The following is a 24,002-nucleotide window of genomic DNA, read 5'->3' as shown; positions in this document are numbered from 1 at the left end:
ACTGCTTGAATCTGAACAACTGGCACTGGGAAGCTTTTTGCAGGCAGCCTCATAAAATTGGATGGGTATGATGAGGGGATTTCTCCACTGCAGAACAGTGTGGGGAAGCCCTCACTAGCACTGCTTGTGCCATGCCAGCTCTGTAGATGAATGGCGAGAAACGTCTCTAGGTCTGTCAACACAATAATTAAGAATAAAAACAACATTTACAATTACTGTAAAAGCACAATTCTGTCCACATGTATAATTTCCCTTAAGTTGTGGATAATAATAATAATAATAATAATAATAATAATAATAATAATAATAATAATAATAATAATAAAAAAATCAGCCAAATGACACGATGAAGTGTAAGCAAATTTATCTCTAAACTTGATGGTTTTAAACAAATTGTTCTGTAATCCCCAAGACACTGTAAGAGGTTTCCTATTTTTATTAATTACCCTTTAGAACGTTTCTCCAAAATCTGCAGTGGCTATGCAATGAAAACGTTTATAGTGCTTACATAAGCAAGGAGTTTACATAGATAATTATTTACAACATTTTTGCAGAAGCATGAAGCTTACGGAAATACCACAGAACTCTGCCAACAACCAGTCTGGCAGAGGCTGTGGCATCGCAGGTAGCCATGAACAAATAGGTTATATCCTCAACATCTCAAATTAAAACACATATGAATGTAACCTTGAATGGAGGAAAAATATTTAATTTTGGCAGTGGTTTCATTCTTCTATAGTCTAATTACAGAGCAGATGCCTGTCTCTCCCTCTCCCTCTGCCTCTCCCTCTCCCGGCAGAAACATACTGTAAACCTGTAATCTATAACAGGAAAAACTCATGCAATGCTGGCAAAAACTTTGAAAACAAAATCACTATTATGTTGCTGTTGAGAAAACAGTCAGCCAGACATGATATCATAAGGCATGTTCCTAGCCATCTGATGGAATTTTTTTTATTTTGCCAATTTTGTAGGCAAACATAAAAAGAAAAAACAGTTTTAAGGGGTTCTGAGTGACACTTGTGAAATGACCCAAACAAGTATGATAATGATATGCAACCAAGTAACACATTGACTGTACAGCACTCCATAAATCAAGATAAACACCTGCTGAACATTACAGGTACTTTCCTAGTAGTTCTTGCAATCCATGAATGTATTTCCCAGACACAGTTGAGGTCTTCGCTCTGAAACACCTATACTGTACAGATTATGGGGTAGATGTACTAAGATGGGCCATTCGCAGCACACGCATACCGCAATTTGCATTTATACGACAATTCACAAGGTAAACATTTTGTCGTATGTACTAAGAGAAAATATGCTAATGAAAAGAGCCGCAGTATACTAATTTAAATATTTGTTGCGTCTTCTTAGCGAGAGCTCTAGCAGCTGTAGCAGAGGGTGTCCAAAGGATAACGTCTACACATGCAAGGGTGCAAGAATCAAAATTCATTGTTTTTGTTAAATGTAAACGTCATCAGTACAATGCATTCTGTTCCGTCTTCATTTTACCTATTTTAATACTGTTATATATGTATAAAAAATGAAAGGCAGTTTAATCCCATCAGATTCTATAGTGGGGCCCCAACCTTCACCCCCAAAAAGCTTTTCATAATCATACAGTAGCCTCTCGCTAAACCGAGACATAAAGAGGTGTCGGGTTTAAGAACAATACAATAAAATCGCACACACATACATCTGCAGTTCTCAATGTATTTTAAATATAAATAATTGCGCTGAAATAACACTAATGTGTTTTGGGTAGGCTACACATTACATTATGTAAAAATATAAATCTGTACAGTAGGCCTGTACAGTATACAGTACAATAGTAAAACCAAAATGAATACCTAGCGCACTTTCTTTTTACTTTAGCCTACTGGTAACACAAACTAAATCATGCTGCTGCATTGTTGTACAATGCAAATAAGATTATTTTAAAGTGAAACTAAATAATTTTAGGGTTTTTTTTATTTTATTTTAATTATTATTATTATTATTATTTCGTAGCCTAGACAATTAACACACAATAGATATGGTCCTATACAGATGCTCAGAAAGAGCTGGAGGGGTTAGTGGCACATGTGTGCAGTCTATTGCTCCCAACATGCTGGGAAAACCAGAAATGTCATAGAAATTTGTTTTCAAGTCTTGTAAGGACACCCTGACTTTAGTGAAAATTAGGTACTTGGGTGTTCGCCTCAAAAATGCATTGAGCACAACTGGCAACGCATGAGAAAAAGCCGACTGGGAAATGCCAGCAACAATTGCGACTGTTTAAGACATGCTTTCAAAAGTTCTTAAAGTGATGCAATTGTAAGTGTCGCAATTGTCTGCAGCTCTAGTACATCTCATTACAATATGTATTTTTTGTTTACGACTGTAAGTCGCCCTGGGTAAGGGCGTCTGCTAAGAAATAAATAATAATAATAATAATAATAATAATAATAATAATAATAATAATAATAATAATAATAACATTTGTGAACCCTCACTTGCATCTCCACCCATTTTTTGCAAATATATGCAGGAACACCAATAATTACATATTCATCTATGGTTGAACTGCAAAGAAAAACTGCTGCCGCAAAGCATTCCCTAAAAAGTCGCTTGTTTAGTACATTTCACCCAAGACTTCCGACTCGTTTGCAACTGGTTTGTGACTATTGCAACAGGCACAACACTTTAGTACATCTACCCCTATACGTTTTTGAAATGGAGGACAGTACAATATCAATTAATGGCTACTATTTTTGTTCTACATTAATCATTTTTTCTACCGTGTAATAAAAATACTAGTGGGTAATAAAACTGCAAGTAGGTTTTGAATCAGTTTGAAAATACAGTGCATTATTTCTGTGGTAAACAATACATTATAATTCAGCTGCATTACGTTTGACAGAATAATTAAGGACCTATCCTAGTCTGGAACAGGCTAACAAACACATTTAGGAGTTATTTTTTTTTATTTTGCCACAAACGTCTGTAAAAGCATTCATTTTCTGTCTTTATATGCACATGGCGTTTTTAAGGGTTTCTTGTATGGATGTTGCCATGCTTGGATTTTTTTTTTGTGAAACATTGTGACTTATAACAACTTAACTTGAATTATTGACCTGCACAGTGTTGTAATACTCCCCCCCAAAAGAAATTTAATTATTCAATTAAAGTTCACAGCCGTATTAAAAAGATGAGAAATCGATCAGTTCCTTGAATTTCTTAACATTTTTTGCCAAGGAAGTGAGAAAAAATCTGATATAAAAACAGCTAGAAACAAGAAAAAATACATTAATACAGCAATGGACTGTGGAGAAATGACCTTGTCAAAAACCCAAATATATGAAAACAAAATAATGACAAACATCTGAAATGTCACATATTAGAAGTGTCACTGGTACAAAAAGAAATGAAGAAAAAAAATGAGAAAAAAAAAGACAGCACCAGTGCACCAGTGTAGCTGTGTGGTCCAGTGGTTAAAGAAATGGGCTTGTAACCAGGAGGTCCCCGGTTCAAATCCCACCTCAGCCACTGACTCATTGTGTGACCCTGAGCAAGTCACTTAACCTCCTTGTGCTCCATCTTTCGGGTGAGACGTAATTGTAAGTGACTCTGCAGCTGATGCATAGTTCACACACCCTAGTCTCTGTAAGTCGCCTTGGATAAAGGCGTCTGCTAAATAAACTAATAATAATAATAATAATAATAACTGTGTAAAAGAAAAATACAATGCTGCTCAAAGCTTTATAAAAAGTCTGGTGAAGTTATGCCAGTGTTTTGGTATTCAGTGCAATTTCTCCACAGCAGCTGCGTTGAGGAAAGAGTCTTTGTGAGAACTATCAGGTTGTCTTCATTAAAACAAGAGACTGAGTCCCAGAACTTTGTCATCTCTGATGTGCTCTCAAGAAGGATTTAGGCTGCAGGCTTCAGGGATGTAACAGCTTCAGTTACCAAGGGATTAAGCAATCCTGGTAAAGTATAGGCCTACATAGCTTCACAAGGTGTGCTATATATAGGTGTGGAACACATATTTGAAAAAGCGATGCTACTGAGAGCAAATGTTATTTTTAAAGTTATTTACTTTCTAAATCTAGTGTTACTTGCATGTGAAATCTTCAAAGCCCAGCAGAGGAACGGTCAGAAACTGATCCTGTGATCAAATCAAACTCAGACTGCAAGAAACACGAAGTCACGTGAAGTTCATTAACTAATATAAATTAAACTAAACTAAATAAATAATTAATAATAAGCATGACCATGTCTAAAAAGAAAAAAAGAAAAAAATGCAATTTGTATTACTGACGATTACTCTGACTGAATATATTCAACGATTTGTTTTTCTTTTTAACAATAACTTTAGGTACTTTAATAGAGGGTTCATAAGCAGTACCTGGCTGGCAGGTACTTCTGTATTCAAGACTGCATAGACTGCCGATGTTTCACAAGGAAGATGGTCCTGCAGAACAACTGAAAGCCATTCCAATCAGTTCCATACTGAATTCCCTATTGACAATGTTACTCAAAGGTTTCACTTTTTTTTTTTTTTGTCCAGATTGGTATAGGGCAGCAGTGTGGAGTAGTGGTTAGGGCTCTGGACTCTTGACCGGAGGGTCGTGGGTTCAATCCCCGGTGGGGACACTGCTGCTGTACCCTTGAGCAAGGTACTTTACCTAGATTGCTCCAGTAAAAACCCAACTGTATAAATGGGTAATTGTATGTAAAAATAATGTGATATCTTGTAACCATTGTAAGTCGCCCTGGATAAGGGCTTCTGCTAAGAAATAAATAATAATAATAACAATAATATTTTACAGCAATACCAGAATAAAGTGTGGTCAAGATTTCATTTACTGGTACTTAATATCATCATTATTACTATCCCTAAAACTAGTATTCTACTCAGGGGTCTCTGGTCTGCTTAGTTTCATCTGTGCAATGATATCCACTTAAAGATAATAAATAACCATTTCTATGTCTGTTTTCTAACCCCCGCGAGCTGTTCACATGCAGGTGTTCTAGCAGGAGGTTAAGAGCTGTGAGCGATGTGAGCTGCACAGCAAACTCAATTGTGCAAAGCAACATCAGATTTACAGGCACTGAATGCATTTTCTAACTGTATTGGATGTTTATTAATCTCTTTCTCCCTCGCAGAAGCGGTAGGCATAAACAAGTATGCCGTGTTTTCCAATACCTGGGGAATGCTGATGTGACACAAACACGTACTGTCAGGTATCACACGTCATGTGATGTGATCTCGGTTACCTTTGTTTCATTTTTTATTGGGTTTCTGTGTTTAGAGGGGGAAATTGTGTGTGTGTGTGTGTGTGTATATATAAAAATCACCTCATAGATTGAAAACGACAATTGATTTACAGCGTCTAACTGGCAGATTAAATGCTGGGCAAACTGTTGGCCGCTTATTTTTATTTATTTTTTCTCTCTCACCCCGGGGGACGGGTGAACCTCTTTCTTAAACAATACTGTATACAGAGTTTAGCCAGCTCTGCAGAATTATTTTTGAAAAATGTACTAAATAATATTGCAATTTGAATTTCCTGACTCGGCTACGGCATTGTGTATTTAGAGTAGACAAGCCTTACGAAGCCTATGATGGTACCATCACCATCTCCATTTAGCCTCATTTTAAAATGTGTTTCAAGAGCTTTCCAGCAAAATATAAACAATATAAATAACCCACTGAGGGCAGAGGTCCCGTGCTCCTTCTAATGAAAATCATAAAATCATAAGTTTTCCTCACATATATGCTGGGAAAAATAAAAACTCAAATAATTATCTAATTATACATTTTATATAAATACCTTATATAATTATAATATTAGGCTGTGGTTGCTGATATTAGGCTTTCATTACTGCAGTCTCTCCAGAAATAGAAAAATAGCGAGTTGGTCTGCAATGACTATTTTATTGAATCCTGTTTCTTCCAAGGATATTTTTCTATTTCTGGAGAGACTGCAGTAATGAAAGCCTAATATCAGCAACCACAGCCTAATATTATAATTATATAAGGTATTTACATCAGTAATGCATCAGAGCGAGTACATCAGTAATGCATCAGAGCAGGGTTACTGCAATGTGATCAGCACTACTAGCAAGACTAACATCACTGGTTCTTTAACTGAAGCTCTAACAGATGTACTGGAAACAAGTCAGGATAAGAGTTAACCTGATATATTTGATACTCATACAGGAGTTCAGAGTAAAGAAAAAGGACATTTTTCTGAGACAAACACAACAATTCCATCTGTGGGGCAATTGTTTTGTGTACAGTGATATTCAGTTCCAAACACCAGAAAATGATGCTTTCAGAACTAAAACACAACCAAATTTCTGAATACATTCTTCAGCAGGATTCCAACTACCTGGCTATCAGTGCTGAGGTGTACCAGAAGCACCTGATGAAGACTCTCTCTAATATATATATATATATATATATATATATATATATATATATATATATATATATATATATTTTTTTTTTATTTTTTTTTACACACACACACACACACAGAAAGCTTTGTACGTCGACAAATCCAACTTCTACATGGACCTCGAAAGACTTCAGTAAAAAGACAGTAAATACTGGGGCAGCAGTGTGGAGTAGTAGTGGCTCTGGACGCTTGATCAGAAGGTCGTGGGTTCAATCCCAGGTGGGGGACACCGCTGCTGTACCCTTGAGCAAGGTACTTTACCTAGATTGCTCCAGTAACAACCCAACTGTATAAATGGGTAATTGTATGTAAAAAATAATGTGATATCTTATAACAATTGTAAGTCACCCTGGATAAGGGTGTCTGCTAAGAAACAAATAATAATAATAAATAACAAGTGTAAGGAAACCTCAGGCTCACATAACCTTTCCCAATGATGCAGCTTAATAAAAAATAAAACAGAGAAAACAAAGTAACCCTCCACCCCCCCAGAGAAGATGCCGTTTGTGTAGATTCACCTTTTTATTGTTATTTATGAAATCCCAAAGGTTTCACATTAAGAGATGCAATAATGAGAATAAATGTGTGCATCCCGTGTTTAAATCAACAATGTCAACAAACGACCACAGTCTGTACAGCACAGATAATCAGCAGTCGGTAATCTAGTCCAATTGCAATATCACTTTTTAAAGCACTATATGCCAGCAAGTGACATGTTTCATTATTGCACCCTAAACTCCCTCCTTAGGTATTTTGGCTTCAGACATTTTAGCCATAGCATGGGATACAGCATGCATATGCCACTGTAATATTAAGATTCTCAGTATCAATCACAGCCATTACAGTCCTGGCACAAATAATTGTGGGATCCCTTTGATCATGCTACATTTTCAAAGGCCACCTTCAGTTTATCTTTTAGCTGGGGAAAAAGTCTTTTGATACTCATGGCTGTCCTTAAAATAAAAATGTAGAATAGCTCACATGTGCATGCATATAAAGTGCTGGTAAAAATAAAAAACAAGGAAACGGTTTATCACCTATAACATTTTTATTTGCCAACTTTGCTTCAGTTTCTGCAATTCTAAACCACACAATTTAATTTCCGATTCACAAGATTAGACATTTTTATTCACAATGACAGAACAAAAAGTAAACCGACTCCTGACAGCAGCCACAGGCTTCCGACAAAGGAAGTAGAGATTAATGTAATGGAGGCGTTCTTGTCCAAAGCTGCAACTGGTGCATTTCATGCTTGTTTTTATGTTGTTATTTGTTTGGTGTTGTGCCCAGCCCTCCCTGTAACTTCTGAATGTTTGAGCTCAGACACATTACTCCAAAACTTCTTATTCCCTGCAATGTCTACACTTCCTTCCAGCACTGAGCATGCACCCGCTGCCATATGTTTAAACATGGCTATTAAATGAAAAGGTGCACTTTTTGATCAGCAGCTGCCTCCTCTTCTCTCCCAAAATGTGTACCAATCTGTGGTTAAAAAATGCAATCAGTCTACACACAGATAACAAAAACAGACCATAATATACGAGCATCAGTACAAATGACATGAAAATATAATACGCTCTTTTGTCTGTAAAATTTACTACCAGATTTCTGCCTTTCATTCGCACACTATATTAATGAAATAGCTTCTTACAACCAGTTAATGTTGCTTATTAACAGCGGCACTTCACATATATAATCCCATTGTATGTCTTTGCACCACAACACAAAAGGAACCTCTTTTCCCCCGCCATTATATGTATTTTTCCCTCAGTAACAGTACTCAAAATTTCTGACTGTATTACATTCCTTTTAAACAAAGTCACTGCTAGAAAATACCAGGAGAGGGTAAAAAGTGGTAGAGCTAAATGTCCTTTTTATTTTTCTTCTAACCCAATCATGGAGCTGTCATCACATTGAATACAGTGCCACAGAACAATGCGCGCGGAGCGCTCACAGTCAAATGAACATCTTGATTGCTTATTTTAGCGGTTTCTTTCACCAGTCTTGTAGCCTGAGTAGTTGAAGTTTCAAAAAGGAAGGAGAGAAGCTATGTCTTGTAGTCGTAGATTGCCTTCAGGGAGAACCGACAGCCCTTAGCTCACCCATCTGCTCAGATCTGAAGAGTGCCGCGGGGAAACAGCTAACATGCAAGGCAAAGCTAATAACAGCTATTTTCTTCATATTAGAAACTAATTATTACCCTTTCCTGTTTCAGACCAGATTTCTGTGATCACATGCAATTCACCTTCCTAAATGAAGCTTAGAATGCAACACCAAAACAGTCAAACCCCCCCCTCCCACATCCCCAAACTGTTCATTGTCATTTGTTAAGCTAAGGAGAAAGTAAAAATGACAGCACCACAAAAAGCCATTTTAAGACAAGCACATACAGTAAAGTAACTGGCTTAACACAGTGTTTGACAGTAAGATCTGATGGAATCATGCTAGTTACAATTTGTATTAACTAAGAATAAAATATACCTTGAAAGGATTTTTAAGCATTGAGGGCTTGCCTACTGCAAGCTATAAAGATTTACAAAAGACCGAGCGTATTGCTACGATTACACAAATAAATGTATAAACCCAAACAGCACATTTTTCCAATGGTTGTGAATGCATCCTCCCGGGGAAAAAGGTGCATGTCACAGGTCACAAGTTCAATGACCCCTCCTCATTATTGTGTACAAAGGCAAAAACATGAATATAAATGATATTGACTTCTCCAGACTTATTCATTACAATAATGAATGTCAATGAAACCGAATCCAGCTACAGTATCAGAATATGTTTCCACAGAGACAAGAATTGACCTTGCTCTTTGGTTTATAAAAACCTTAATGCAACATCATTATGATCCATCAAAGACTTCTGCTTGTTGTAACTAATTATTTTACTTACCAATGTCCACCAAAATACATTACACTGTATAGAAAAATGAAGACCAATATTTAGTAAGACTACATAGTCAGGAATGTATTACTTTAAATCCTTCAAAGGACAAATTATTTTTATTTTTTAGAGAGGTTCAATTTGATTGGTATATTGAGCTCTTAAATAGTTTTAGACCTAACATATCACAACACACATCAATACAAACAGAAATACAGCTGTACAAGTAGGATTGTTGGAATCACACAACAGTAACTTCTACACTCATCAGCATGTTCTATATCAGAAATGTAAATCCTGATAGAAGCATCAACCTTCAGAGGCCACAGAGCATGGTGCTCGTAGAGATACATGTCTCCTTTAGAATTCATGAAAACAGCTACACACGAACATATAAAAAGAAATTAGAATGTGTATGTCTAATGTTATTACCAGAGGAATAGGGCTTTTCACAAAGCTTTAACTCATTTAAAAAGAGTGCTTTTTTTTTAAAAAAAAATATGTTTTTATTATATAAACAAATAAAACATATGGGTCTCAAGATGCATGTAAAACTCTAAAGCAGGCCATACTTACACAGGGACTTTATTTTTACACTACAGTCTTTACAGTTGAACTTCCATGCACTAAATACACACATGCAGGATTTCTATTCCTGGTCCCTGTCATAATAAATACCAAGGGTTTAAGATGAGCTTCTTTTTTTGACTTAAAAGACTTTTTACACAGTCAGCAACTTACAACAGGGCATACTGTAATACCAAAATGGAAACTACTTAATCAACACTCATGGAAACAGCCTAATGGCAAATAGCTATCTCAATACACCCTAGCAGTGTGAACGCTCTGGAGAGCAGTGCCTGCACTACAGTATAGAAGATCCCTTTCTAAGTAGTCATGGGTCCATGTAATATTATTTATTATAAACCTAATCATTTCTACAAAAAAAAAAAAAAAAGAACACAACACTGACAGCATACGATGAGCCTGAATTCTAAAATACCCAAAGGCTTAAAAATCATTATCTTAGACTATACCCCAGTTCCCTGAAACATCCTCTCAGGGTTACAGCAGTAATTACTTGTCAGAGAGAAGTACTTCTCTCTCCCTCTCTCCCTCTCCCTCTCCCTCTCCCTCTCCCTCTCCCTCTCCCTCTCCCTCTCCCTCTCCCTCTCTCTCTCTCTCTCTCTCTCTCTCTCTCTCTCTCTCTCTCTCTCTCTCTCTCTCTCTCTCTCTCTCTCTCTCTCTCTCTCTCTCTCTCTCTCTCTCTCTCTCTCCAAATCAGCACCAACTGGATGTTGCACAGCGCCAGAGAATGTGGCTTAGTCAGAAATGAATCAGGCAAACTTTACATAGCAAAATCATTCAGTTTACAGACTGTTTGAATATTTATCACCAAGAGGAAGGGGGTAGGGACAGTTTTTTGGCTGGTTTACTCCACAACATCAGTCACTCAACTGAAAGAATAATATAACACTAGCTGTGTAAAGCCAGTATCTCAAAGAGCACAGTCTTTAACCGATATGGCCAGACAACCACTTTAATGTATCTTGATGGTGGAAAATCATAGAATAATGTCTCTATATCTCAGAAATAAAATGGCAGCCATATTAGATCAGTGTTCAGTATCATGGAGGTCACCAACACATTTAGCATTGAGTGTTTATATAACTCTGCAATTATTAAGTCAGTAGCTGACATTTTCTCAGATTTATGAGGCTTTGGCAGTCACCTGACCATAAGAGTCAGCCATCTTACAGTGGGTCACATGGGACAGTTCCTCGGTACCCCAATATCTGGTATGTGCTACATTCATTGTGAAGATGCAAAAAAAGTGAACTGAAACCTAAGTGAGGCGAAGTTATGACAGTTATTGTTGATGCTATATTAATGTATGGTTTTTTTTCCACTGACACCGTCTTTAGTGTTATAGGAAAGTGCAGTAGGAGATTTTCAAAAGGAAGTGTCCAATGTTGCCCCCCAACAGACTTTCTCGTTTCACTCTTTGTTTTCAACCACATATATTTTCTTGCTCGAAGTAGGGCACTTTATTCGTAATTTGCCTGTAACTTACATACTGTAGCAATACAGAGTTCTATTTACAAATATCAGTACAGAACAAAATGGTGTTTGAATGGCACTGGCCAGAAAATACCTGCTTTGAGAATTTTAACAAGTCATTAAAAAATAAACCAATTGCAAAGTCTTTGGCAAAGGGCTTTCTTGTCAAAAGCATTTTACCATTAAGTCTTCACAGACAGAACAAGAATAATTATGTTATGGCCATGGGCTAGATAGCTGGTGCAGATATCCACCTGTCAAAGTGACTTCTGTCTATTAACTGCAAAGACAAGTCAGGGACAAGATGGATTTCCATTCGTCTTATAGATTTTGACCAGATGGAAATGTTAGTATTGATTTTGAAGAAGCAGATTTTTTTTTCTGAAGGGATATGACTCCTTAATTTGGAGAAGAAAGGCTCCATGTACACTGATGTAGTAGGGGGGTATTTTCAATTGATATAACACATCACAAGATTTAAGTATCTCAGAACCTTTTGTGTACTAATGATATGAAAATAATATATATATATATGTTAAAACACCAAAAAGGGTCTTATTGAAATGATTTAAACACCTTATATGTGCCACCTTTTAAATCAATTAAACATTCACTTTTTGATTGCTAAACTTTTTTTGTAAATCATGCCCAGAAAACCTTTTATAAAATCGAAATATTTTTGATGCCACTAAAATTCTTATATGCTTAAGCTTGTGTGTTCATAGAAGTAGATTAACTTTACAAGTATTTTTTTTTACCCTAAGGTGTAAAGTTTCATTCCAATAAAAAAAATACATAATTCAGTCCTGTTTGGAAAACTGTAGTCAATTCCAATGGGAAATAAGAGATAAATCAAATCTGTCCAAAACTACCAAATTGCTGACCTAATAAAAATAAAATGTCCTCGCTAACACAGCAGACAATATAAAATTAAGTTTGTACACTGTCTGCTTTTACCATAAAGGCACACTTCAACCACATTGAGCAATACAAGAATATGCTTCCCTTATCTGATTTTATCTCACTGTTGGTCTACCTTACATTTCTGCACTTTCATGTCAAATGTTATTACCAGTTCAAGAAAACTTTATTTTTTTGCCCATTTTTTAAAAATATGCAATTTTCCGCTATTCCTAATTAAATAAATAAAAAGTTTCATTGTATTTTAGAACTTCAGTGCAGACTCACATTCTATTTATGTTCACATTTCAACCCCCTCCTGCTTTGTGAAATAGTACTGTTAAAGATCGGCACTCTCCATAATCTTTTATGCAATACTCTGTGCTGCTCTCCTATTTCCCCCTATAAAATAAACCTAGCCCCAGAACCCCTGCTGATTGCAAATCCCCCTCCAGGTGTTTAAAATATGTCTGGCTTACATTTCCCCATCCTATAGCTAACTGGATCACATATAAACCACATGGGGTTTACATTTCTCCCAAGCACCTGCAAAAACCTGACCTGTGACCTCAATGTTTTCCAAGCTATTAACTTTGTCTAGTGAAGCTAGTAATCCAAATGTAAGAATTGAAATTAGCTTTAAACGTGTGCCCAGAAAGTTAGCATGTCACATCAAACTCTCGATCACTCCTCCAAGTGTAAGGTAAATAAATTAAATACTGATGAAACTGTCTAGTTTACTAAGTTACCCAAGATGGGCATATTATAACAGGTATGACAGAATATATAATATTTTACAATAACATACAGAAATAGAAAATATACTTCAACTTTTACAGTTCTGGCAGCATAACTACTCTACTGTATTTTCATTTTGGAACATTTAAATAGAACAGTAAAAAGATGTCAAAGCTCTGCCAAGTATCCCTCCTTCAAAGGACCTTCATTGCTATGGCAACAGCATGTTTCTCAGTAACCAAGTCTGAGGTGACCTATGACACATTAATGAAAGATGTCCAAACTCAGACTGAATCCTCCCTGCAGCAGCAGACACAGTCTGTCATGAAAACGTACCAATTTTCACTAGTGAGATTGCACTGCATCAGAAACGGCAGTTGCCACTTGCTCACAGAGCAGGTACTGCAGGTTATCTAAGAATAAGCAGCTGCTTCTAGAGAAATAAGCACCCTGGGCATCACAGGAAAGCTTAACAAATGAAGGAATTGTATTATATTGCAGGCAGAGAGTAGCATGGATACACACATTCTGCAAAAAAATGTATGTGTGCATCGGTGGAAAAGATTCTGGAACTGCCTTTCTATTGCTATTATTATATCTTAAACTGATTATCAGTCGCTTCCACATTATTCCTGAGGCTGCAAGTTCTGGAACGCAAATCTGTTTTTGATATGCTATATGCAACAGTTGAGGCCTTTTTCATTTTTTTAACATGGATTTGCATAAATGCACCCTTGATAATCAAAGCTTTAGAGCTCTGAAACCAACAAGATGGAAAATCAGAACAACTTGTACAGTGGGTGCAGTGGCTTCTTAAGAGACCACTTTAAATGCACCAATATTTTATAAGAGAAAAGTTTCAAATAACTTTCTCATCCTTTTAAGATCTATTCAACTGGTCTAAAACAGCAGTGGTAGACCTAAACATCACCCATCTTGAAAATACGAACTTTTGCATACCAAGGTTATACATAGAGACCTGTGTTTCTCGCAAATACAAAATAGCATGAAATAAAATGAAATGCAACATATAAAACGAAATGCAACATATAAAAGGAAATGCAACGAAAAATCATCATAAAGGAAACACAGAATGGCATTTTTAAATTGGGATAAAAAAAATACTTAAAATAAATACTTGCAATTGTAGTTGTCAAGGCTCAACCGTTACCATAGACATGGTCTGAAGGGAAACGGAAGCTCTGACTAGCACTTGCGCAGATGTATAATTTGGAGCGAGTCGTTTGGGAATTAATGTCCGCAGCTCTGGACGGTGACAAAATAACGATGTGCAGATTTTGCAACTGTCGACTGGAATGGGAGTCGAAAGATACCGTCGTTATGCATTAGCTGTTTGTTTCCTTTGGGGGAAAATATGGCTTGTTTGCTTATATTTTGTATTAGTGTGCTAATTCTTTGTTTTATTTCAAGTGGTGCAAACTTTGCACTGGAGAAAACGTTGTTTTGGTTTTCAATGGAACTGAATGAATGAATCTGCTTTGCTTAGTGTTTAAATACTGAGAAACCCCAAGCTTGTTGTATGCTGCTTCAGTGCAATGGGATTGAAATACAATTCCTATAGTTTTTTTTTTAATGGGTAGATTGCTGTATGTGCAATTATTTCCCTTCAGTGTAAAATATATATATATATATATATATATATATATATATATATATATATATATATATATACAGTGCCTTGCGAAAGTATTCGGCCCCCTTGAACTTTGCAACCTTTTGCCACATTTCAGGCTTCAAACATAAAGATATGAAACTGTAATTTTTTGTGAAGAATCAACAACAAGTGGGACACAATCATGAAGTGGAACTAAATTTATTGGATATTTCAAACTTTTTTAACAAATAAAAAACTGAAAAATTGGGCGTGCAAAATTATTCAGCCCCTTTACTTTCAGTGCAGCAAACTCTCTCCAGAAGTTCAGTGAGGATCTCTGAATGATCCAATGTTGACCTAAATGACTAATGATGATAAATAGAATCCACCTGTGTGTAATCAATTCTCCGTATAAATGCACCTGCACTGTGATAGTCTCAGAGGTCCGTTTAAAGCGCAGAGAGCATCATGAAGAACAAGGAACACACCAGGCAGGTCCGAGATACTGTTGTGGAGAAGTTTAAAGCCGGATTTGGGTACAAAAAGATTTCCCAAGCTTTAAACATCCCAAGGAGCACTGTGCAAGCGATAATATTGAAATGGAAGGAGTATCAGACCACTGCAAATCTACCAAGACCTGGCCGTCCCTCTAAACTTTCAGCTCATACAAGGAGAAGACTGATCAGAGATGCAGCCAAGAGGCCCATGATCACTCTGGATGAACTGCAGAGATCTACAGCTGAGGTGGGAGACTCTGTCCATAGGACAACAATCAGTCGTATACTGCACAAATCTGGCCTTTATGGAAGAGTGGCAAGAAGAAAGCCATTTCTTAAAGATATCCATAAAAAGTATCATTTACAGTTTGCCACAAGCCACCTGGGAGACACACCAAACATGTGGAAGAAGGTGCTCTGGTCAGATGAAACCAAAATCGAACTTTTTGGCAACAATGCAAAACGTTATGTTTGGCGTAAAAGCAACACAGCTCATCACCCTGAACACACCATCCCCACTGTCAAACATGGTGGTGGCAGCATCATGGTTTGGGCCTGCTTTTCTTCAGCAGGGACAGGGAAGATGGTTAAAATTGATGGGAAGATGGATGGAGCCAAATACAGGACCATTCTGGAAGAAAACCTGATGGAGTCTGCAAAAGACCTGAGACTGGGACGGAGATTTGTCTTCCAACAAGACAATGATCCAAAACATAAAGCAAAATCTACAATGGAATGGTTCACAAATAAACATATCCAGGTGTTAGAATGGCCAAGTCAAAGTCCAGACCTGAATCCAATCGAGAATCTGTGGAAAGAACTGAAAACTGCTGTTCACAAATGCTCTCCATCCAACCTCACTGAGCTCGAGCTGTTTTGCAAGGAGGAATGGGCAAAAATGTCAGTCTCTCGATGTGCAAAACTGATAGAGACATACCCCAAGCGACTTACAGCTGTAATCGCAGCAAAAGGTGGCGCTACAAAGTATTAACTTAAGGGGGCTGAATAATTTTGCACGCCCAATTTTTCAGTTTTTTATTTGTTAAAAAAGTTTGAAATATCCAATAAATTTCGTTCCACTTCATGATTGTGTCCCACTTGTTGTTGATTCTTCACAAAAAATTACAGTTTCATATCTTTATGTTTGAAGCCTGAAATGTGGCAAAAGGTCGCAAAGTTCAAGGGGGCCGAATACTTTCGCAAGGCACTGTATATATATATATATATATACACACACACACACACACACACACACACACTGTATATATAGTTTATCTTATTGTATTTTTATGGAGGGCATGGGCAGTATTTACTGTAAATATGCAGTTAATTAAAAAGCGTGGAGGATTATATGTTACCGTTACTGCCACTAATGAGAAACCAAATCATTTTTCTGTGCAAGGTCTGTTTATGTGAAAATGTTAAATAAAAGCGGATAATAAAAAAATACGTATGTAGTTAAAACATGATGTATACTACACTATTATTGATATGCATCTATTTCAGTTGTTTTATTAATGTGTATCTGTAACAATATGAAATTTGTGAAAAATAAAGACGGGTCTCTGGTTATTCACCTCCAGCAGTGCACACACAGTACAAGGCACTGTGGTGTATCTGAACACAAGGGAAGAACCTATTTCAAGGGTTTACAGTAAATGAGTGCAGCATTTCAATACGCCCAAGGAACCCCACTGCACCCACTTTATCGACCGACACCTTAGAATAAAGTGAAAATTTCAGGCAATACAGCGAGTCATCTTCTCACAGAGTGGGTTTCGTGGGTGGAGTGTAACACAGTTCTTTAGTATGTTATTAGTAGTGTTCTGTGTTTTTGGTTCATATCTTAAAAAAAAAAAAATCTAGTTAATTTTACATATATTAAAATAGGGATAAAATAGTTAAAAATTAGTTTTTAATTGAAATATCAGTAAAAAATCAGGGGGGGATCTCAGTATACACACTTTACATGTGCATTATGATGTGTAGCAGTTCTGGTTTCTCATTAAGTTTAATGTCACTGGCATGCCTGATAAAGCACAATCTGTACAAGTAGAAGCCACATTTTCCCAAGTTAACTGGTACTTTGAGAACGTTTGGGCAATCGCTGTGCTGACAAAAAAGTGTCTACATAAGGTATGAACATGACATCAGCACAAAACAAGTCAGGTTTATTCACCTTAATCATAAAAATAAAATAAAAAATTGACAGAACTAGGTGGTGTAAGCCATCAAAAATCACACTGGACATTTCCATCAATGCGTTCCATGTAAGTTTACCAACTAAAGCATCACCATTTTCTGTCAAATATTTACGATTAAGATTGTCGGCGTTAGGCAGTGTTTTAGCTGATGGACAGACAGTACTGTCGCACTAAGTCACCGACATATACCTCTGCAATAAACAGTGGCTGTCCAGCAAAGCACAGCGCTCTGACAAACTCATTCACACAGTCATTCTGCACTCTCTTTTTATTAAAGCGTGTGTAAAAGCTGCATAAATGGAGCAATTTCAGCAATGAGGGGAATGGAATAGTTCCTACTTTCAACGTCTTCATGTTCTCAATTACTCTTTACCGTTTTAAAGTGTACTCTCTGCGTTTCCTTTTATCACTGACCCCGACATTAAAGGCTAAATGAACTCAAAACACGGTTCAGCTACAGCATTTGCTGAGCAGATTAAGAACCATTTTCATTTTTGTGTTGGCTGGATCAATGCAAGGTTACATCAATTATTTTCATAACCTCTTGTTCGTGTTTGTTGCACGGCGCCAATAACGGAACATTAAGTTTTAAATAAACACCATCATTAATCATGCACTAGCATAATCATTACAGTCCCAATTTACATTCCTGAAATCCAGTATTAAAGTGAAAGTAAGAAACTAGAAAAAACTAACTGAATTCCCATTAACCACCTATACAATTACAGTTGGCCTACATTTTAAGGTAAGATAAAAGGCGTGCCTTTGCAGCAGGAGACTTCTCTCCATGTGGGTCACACACACACACAAGTATGGAATTTGAATGTTGTTTTACAGCTCAAGTGAACTCCTTCTGGCAACACATGCCTAGTACTTTACAATACTAGAGCAGACTCCTTGTTGTTGAAAGCTTTGTTCCAACACAATATTTACCAGAAAATACAACTTGAGTAATATACTATCATTGACCTCAATGCACCACCTCTGCATCTACACCTAAACCATACAAAGTAGCAAAATGCAGCGAGAAATTAAATATGCTTTTGAAAAGAAGAACAGATTATTTTTTTTGGTAGGTAGTCTTATCACAATTACTACAGATATACATATCAGGTAACATGTGGCCCATTTCATTAATGGTACCTGGAGTTTCTGCATGGTTATGTGATTGTGTTGGAGTAACTAGACACTTTATAAAACTGTTGATCCCAAAAAAAAAAAAAAAAAATACAAAAAAAGAGTTCCACATTACATTTTAAGATCAAACTGAGGTTTGCAAAATTCAAAAAATAAAGTATTTCCTGCCTGGAATACTGGATATATACGATGCAATCATAAAAAAATAATAATAATAATAATAATTAATGAACCTCAGAACCAAGTGTGTTATGTGAGAACTACTTCCTGTCAAACAATTCCCTATGGATCAATGACCAGCAAAACCTACGTCTGTGTTGCACTTCAGGTTCACATTAACTAACTTTGTGACTAAGGCTGCAGTGTCCTTAGAATTTACTAGTATACTGTGAATCTCCATTAAAGTACTTACAGTTGGTGAATATAAGAGAACTGCCCTCCTGAAGTCTGTTTGTTTTTTTCAAAAGTGGACTGAAAGACATCACTGCAGTTCTAAAGCTTTCAGTCACAAAAGCCTCTTTCTCCTACACTGTCTTGGTATTCAGTTATCATCGACCAAAAAGTGTGTCCTTTATATTTTAGATAACTATTTACAAACCCTGCTTTGTTTCAGGATACAACACATGCATTCAATTGACAGAATACCCAATTGTCTTCTTCTACGATCACATCACACAATAAAACTGTTTTAGTTTAAGTTTCTACAACCCTTAACAAATGATCCGGATAAAAGCGAGAGACACCAGTTTTTAAAAGGCTGCAATTTTGTGAAAATAATAAAAATGCTTCAATGTTTGTTTGTTTTTCTAAAAAAAAAAAAAAAAAATGACAACAAAAAAATAAATACAAAACGATATGCATATACTTGTCATACCAACCAATAACCCCCCCACCCCCACTGCACTGCAGGGTTGTAAATTCAAGAGTTTCCAGTCTTTGTCCACAGACTTTTTTATTGCTTGTAGGAACTCAAGAAGCTTCAGAAATACCATTCTAAATGCATCCTAGTTACAGGGAGCAGTAATGGGAAAAGCAAAATCAAGCCATTTACAGGAGGCTACACTAGAAATGCCACTGTAAACGGAATGAAAGCTGTAAAATGTAGACTACTACCATCAGAATCACCCAGTGATAATAATGTACCAGCCTTAAGGGACAGAAACCTCAGAAAATCACACCCTACCCGTAATCAGGTGATCTCCAGGGAAGCAATAAGCATTTTTATAAACAAATGTTAACACACAAAAAAAATGTATTCACCCCAAAAAAACAAGTGTGAAAATCCTCTACTGTAAATCTCTACACAATAGCAATAAATGAGAGCAACTTGTTATCTGATTTATTTGAATTATTATTATTATTATTATTATTATTATTATTATTATTATTATTATTATTATTGAATTAGTACAATACATACAAAAGCAACACTTTGCAGATTAAGTATTTCTAATGACTTGCTTAAGAAAAAAGGAATCTTCATGATTAAATCAAATAGCGTGTTCAGTGACAAAACTTAGTAATTATGTTCATATTCATTAATGTCTACTGACTTTACAAATGCAATTAAATGCAAATCAAACTTTTTATTCTCCTATTTACTCGGGTCAATGAGATTTCACAAATCTGCAACAAATCCCTAACTTCCAAGTTTCTAACTAACAAGGGCACGCATAATATGAATTCAAATAGACAGTAACAGGATTCATATTATCTGGTCTCAAGAGCCTATCTAGCACTAACGCTTGAACACTGTGACGCCTAAATTAACAGATGTTAACTCATCTCATGCTTGTGCACAGCAGTGCCTGTGTTTCTGCCTAACAGCTATACAATACATTCACTGTTTATGTATTATTTGTCAAAGTATACATTTTTCCATCACCTCAAAGACAATACCTGTTTTGCAATATTTTTACATGCCTAAAGCATGCATGCCACCTTAATTCCTGCTGGACTGCTGGTGTTGTTACACACCAGATGAGCTGACTGAAAGTACACTGCATAGAGAAACTACAGTTACTGTACGCACAGCACTTGTGGTAACCTAGGTTTCTGGTAGACTCTGGTTTTCCCAAATATCCAAAATATAAATGTAAATCATTAACTAAAACAATTTGTAACACACACACACACACACACACACACACACACACACAATTGAATACCAGTGAAATTACTTCTGGTGTGTGTGTCTAAATAAAGTAAACACATCTGAAACAATCTTCATGATTCAAATGTGACATTCTACACCAGTCGTTTCATATCCTACCTGATGCACTGAACCGACTGCTGCCCAAGGTAGTTGGTCTATTTTTTCCACTGGTTACAGGTGGTGAAAACATCTATAAAAAAATTAATAAAAAAAAGATTTAAAAATAAACAATAGTGTGTTAATGGTAACTGTACTGATATGTTTAAATCAAGAAAAATGAATCTGTATTTCCTTCTCTTGCGTGACAGCTGAAGCTGAAGGAAATGTGACAAGCATGTTCACATCATTTAAATTATTGCTGACATAATTGTTTTAAAATATTTGGAATAAAAGAAAAAAGGCGTAATACTAGTCTTATTACGTGTATTTGTTACAAAATCTTCAAAGAAATGCACGTACTTAAGACACCCGATAATCCATGCATGACGTTACTGTTAAACTGTGTTTGTTTTGTTTCTCTGTAGCATTTAATGAAACTGAAAACATAAATGAGCCATAACGTACAAAGCAATGTTACTGAGTGAAAAACGGAAATATACAAGCGTGAATTCACACTATAAGGAGACAGCTTAACAAACAAAACACTTATTTATAATGCTGTATATGGTTAAAAACGTCATTGGTCTTCTGTTGACCTGAATTCGTTTTTTTCTGTCAAGTGTATTTTTAAAAGTGTAATTTATTTTATTTTTTGCTTTTCGTTCAAAACTAAAAACACCTTGCAAAGTATTCAGTAAATAGTTTCTTACAAATCTGCCGTACGTATATAATATACAGGCGTGTTGCGTATTTCAAATCAATCAACACTGCAGCTGAAGTTTAACAAACTTGGTAATAAGACTACAATAAACACATCAGGACCAGCTCATTTCCCCCCCGTCAGTTGACCCAAAGTATTTAATCTTAAAGGTCTAGACATTGTCATTACATCAAAGTTCAGGCGTCTCGCAATGATTCATTAGCACAACCTATAGCTGTGCAACTCCAGCTTTGGCAGTACGGCTTACATACAATGGACAGAACAAAAAATTGTAATGCATATCCTACCGCACTAAAATCCAGTAGATCGCTTAGTTCCTTATCTGTTCCAATAGCGGCAGCGCGCTGCTGGGGGTTCATCTTGAGTTCCTGCAACTACACCTAGGAAATAAGCACGAGAAACGGGGTTTCTGCATTGTCTTTTATATGCGTAATATGTACTATAATTAAATCAACATCGTCTGATCTCAACGAATAGCACAGAAAAAAAAACTGCTACAAAACAAGATAAATATTTTTTTATTATTATTTTTCACAACACACTTTTTTCTATATGAAACTAAAACTCCTTACGCAAGTTCAAAAAATATATTTTTCACCATTTTTTTTACTATTTGCAAGTTATTTAAAAATAAAAGTAAGTATGTATTTATAATACATATAATAAGCATTCACCCTAAAAATCTAAACGCACTTCAATTATTCAAGGACAGCACAACTTGCGAGCACTTAGTTGTAACAATGGATCCGACTTGTAATACAATTGCATTACGTGTTTACCCCGTGCTAGCCCAAAACAGACTTGCAAGAACACTTAAACATCTAGGGAGTTTTGAAGACACATTTCGCACTGCAAATCGATATGATGAAATGCAGGAGCCCAGTTTGCACGAAACACAGTAAACGTGCAAAAAAAAACAAAAAAAACAAGCGACGATTGACATTCACAACAGCATCGGTATACGTGGTTTTGAATTGAATGGTGGCAGGAAAACCTTTGGTGTAACTTTCTGTCTATATAGAACCCATTCGTAAAAAAAAAATGCTATATTTAGATGATGTGCAACTCACTGATTCATTGTATCAAGTAGATGAAGGTTTAAACCTAGCACTAATGACGTTTGCCTGATATTTCGTAATAAATACCTACATTTGAAAAAGGGCATGCTTTCTCCATTCAATGTTGTAATTCATTACAAAAAAAAAAAGATTTCAAGTAAATGTCGTAAAGCAAATGCCGACCCTTAAACCAGCTCCAGTCTTGTATCCCAACTTCTGTCACCCAGTCCGAACCCTTTTCTTCAAACTCACTACAATATTTTTTACCTTTTCCCGTTTAAATATCCGACTAGGGCGAATTGGAGTGAAAACTGAAGCCTTGTATTCCTTCTTCGCGTCTGCTCGAGTTTGGAATCAAGGTTTTTTCAGTAATATTTTGCAAAATATTCCCTGAATGTAACTTACGAGTTTCCCTTAGGCAGACATTTTTGCTTAGCAAACCTAATCACCACGTTGACGTTCAGCTGTGTATCCTTTCGCCATGCGAAGCCAAAGCTGCTCTTTAACCCTTTGTCTACCAAGGATGCGTTTCCCTGACAAGTAGCCGTCAAGGAGGGAATTGAGCGAGACAAGCTAAATACTGTACTTGGTATTAATTAACTGCTTAATCGGCCATCTGGTCGAGCAAATTAAATTGTAAAACCATAAGTTAACTCCACTGATAAGTAGGGGCTGAAGAGAGAAAACCTAAATACATGGAGTTTAGTAATGCCCTAATTGGTTCAAAAGTCCTCCCTTATGTTAAGTACCCCAGTATGAGCTAGTCAAAGATAACTATCAATGTTTATTTATTATTATTATTATTATTATTATTATTATTATTATTATTATTATTATTATTATTATTTTAATAACCACCTATACTGGTAATAGAGTGTATGTATTGGTTTTATACTTAAAGTCTGCTATAACTAATAGATCATGTTTACACAAGCGGCAAAGTTTCACGTTTTGCATTAAAAAACAAAAAAAACTATATATAATGCCAAACTGGCAGTAACGCAAGGATTAAATTCCATCCCAGCTGACAGCGATAAACAAACAACCAGATCAATGTAGACACCCGATCTGACTACAATTTATCAGGAAAAATATACAAGTCAGAAAAGAATGCCTGTCATTGGTTTAGCTTTTGAGTCTAGTTCAAATAAACACTCTATTACCAATGTACAATCTCCTCCGGCTACAAGTGGGACCAAGAACGTCTCTCTTTGGCATATATAGTGGCAAACAGATGTTTTTGGATAAAGTGGGAAGACAGTGTGGCTAAAAACACAGTGGGATTGTGCAGTAGAAACCACGTACAGTAATTGTATTCTTTATAATAACAGAAGACACAATTAAACATGCGTGTAGCACACTGAAGCTTTAATTGGATTTATTGATGCAGTGCAAATGTACCGGTCTCTTTTTCTGAATAGATACAATCTGTTGAATAGATCGATAGTACAAAGAAGCGCAACGTACAAGCCTCACTGC

The 24,002-nt window shown here is 36.2% G+C and overlaps 1 protein-coding gene across 12 annotated transcripts in view; it reads right to left on the bottom strand.

Moving 5' to 3' along the window:
- The window catches only part of LOC117428040 (transcription factor 12-like), a 102,250-nt gene extending 79,213 nt beyond the window's left edge, over window positions 1–23,037 (bottom strand). For 4 of the 12 annotated variants that reach the window (XM_058995192.1, XM_058995194.1, XM_058995193.1 and 1 more), the window contains exons 1-3: window positions 22,615–23,022; window positions 21,753–21,845; window positions 20,763–20,835 (exon numbers count right to left, since the gene is read on the bottom strand). In XM_058995192.1, coding sequence (XP_058851175.1) covers window positions 20,763–20,835; window positions 21,753–21,824 — 145 coding nt within the window. In that variant the 5' untranslated portion in view covers window positions 21,825–21,845; window positions 22,615–23,022. Of the gene's footprint in view, window positions 1–20,762; window positions 20,836–21,752; window positions 21,846–22,614 lie in introns of all 12 variants that reach the window. The other 8 variants (XM_058995189.1, XM_058995190.1, XM_058995184.1 and 5 more) reach the window with 6 other exon arrangements.
- Between the last annotated feature and the right edge of the window lie 965 nt (window positions 23,038–24,002).

This window comes from Acipenser ruthenus, chromosome 21, assembly GCF_902713425.1.
Source record: "Acipenser ruthenus chromosome 21, fAciRut3.2 maternal haplotype, whole genome shotgun sequence".
In the NCBI taxonomy this organism is placed as follows: domain Eukaryota; kingdom Metazoa; phylum Chordata; class Actinopteri; order Acipenseriformes; family Acipenseridae; genus Acipenser; species Acipenser ruthenus.
Note: the sequence above shows the minus strand (reverse complement) of the source record. Positions and strands in the feature narration are given on the sequence as shown.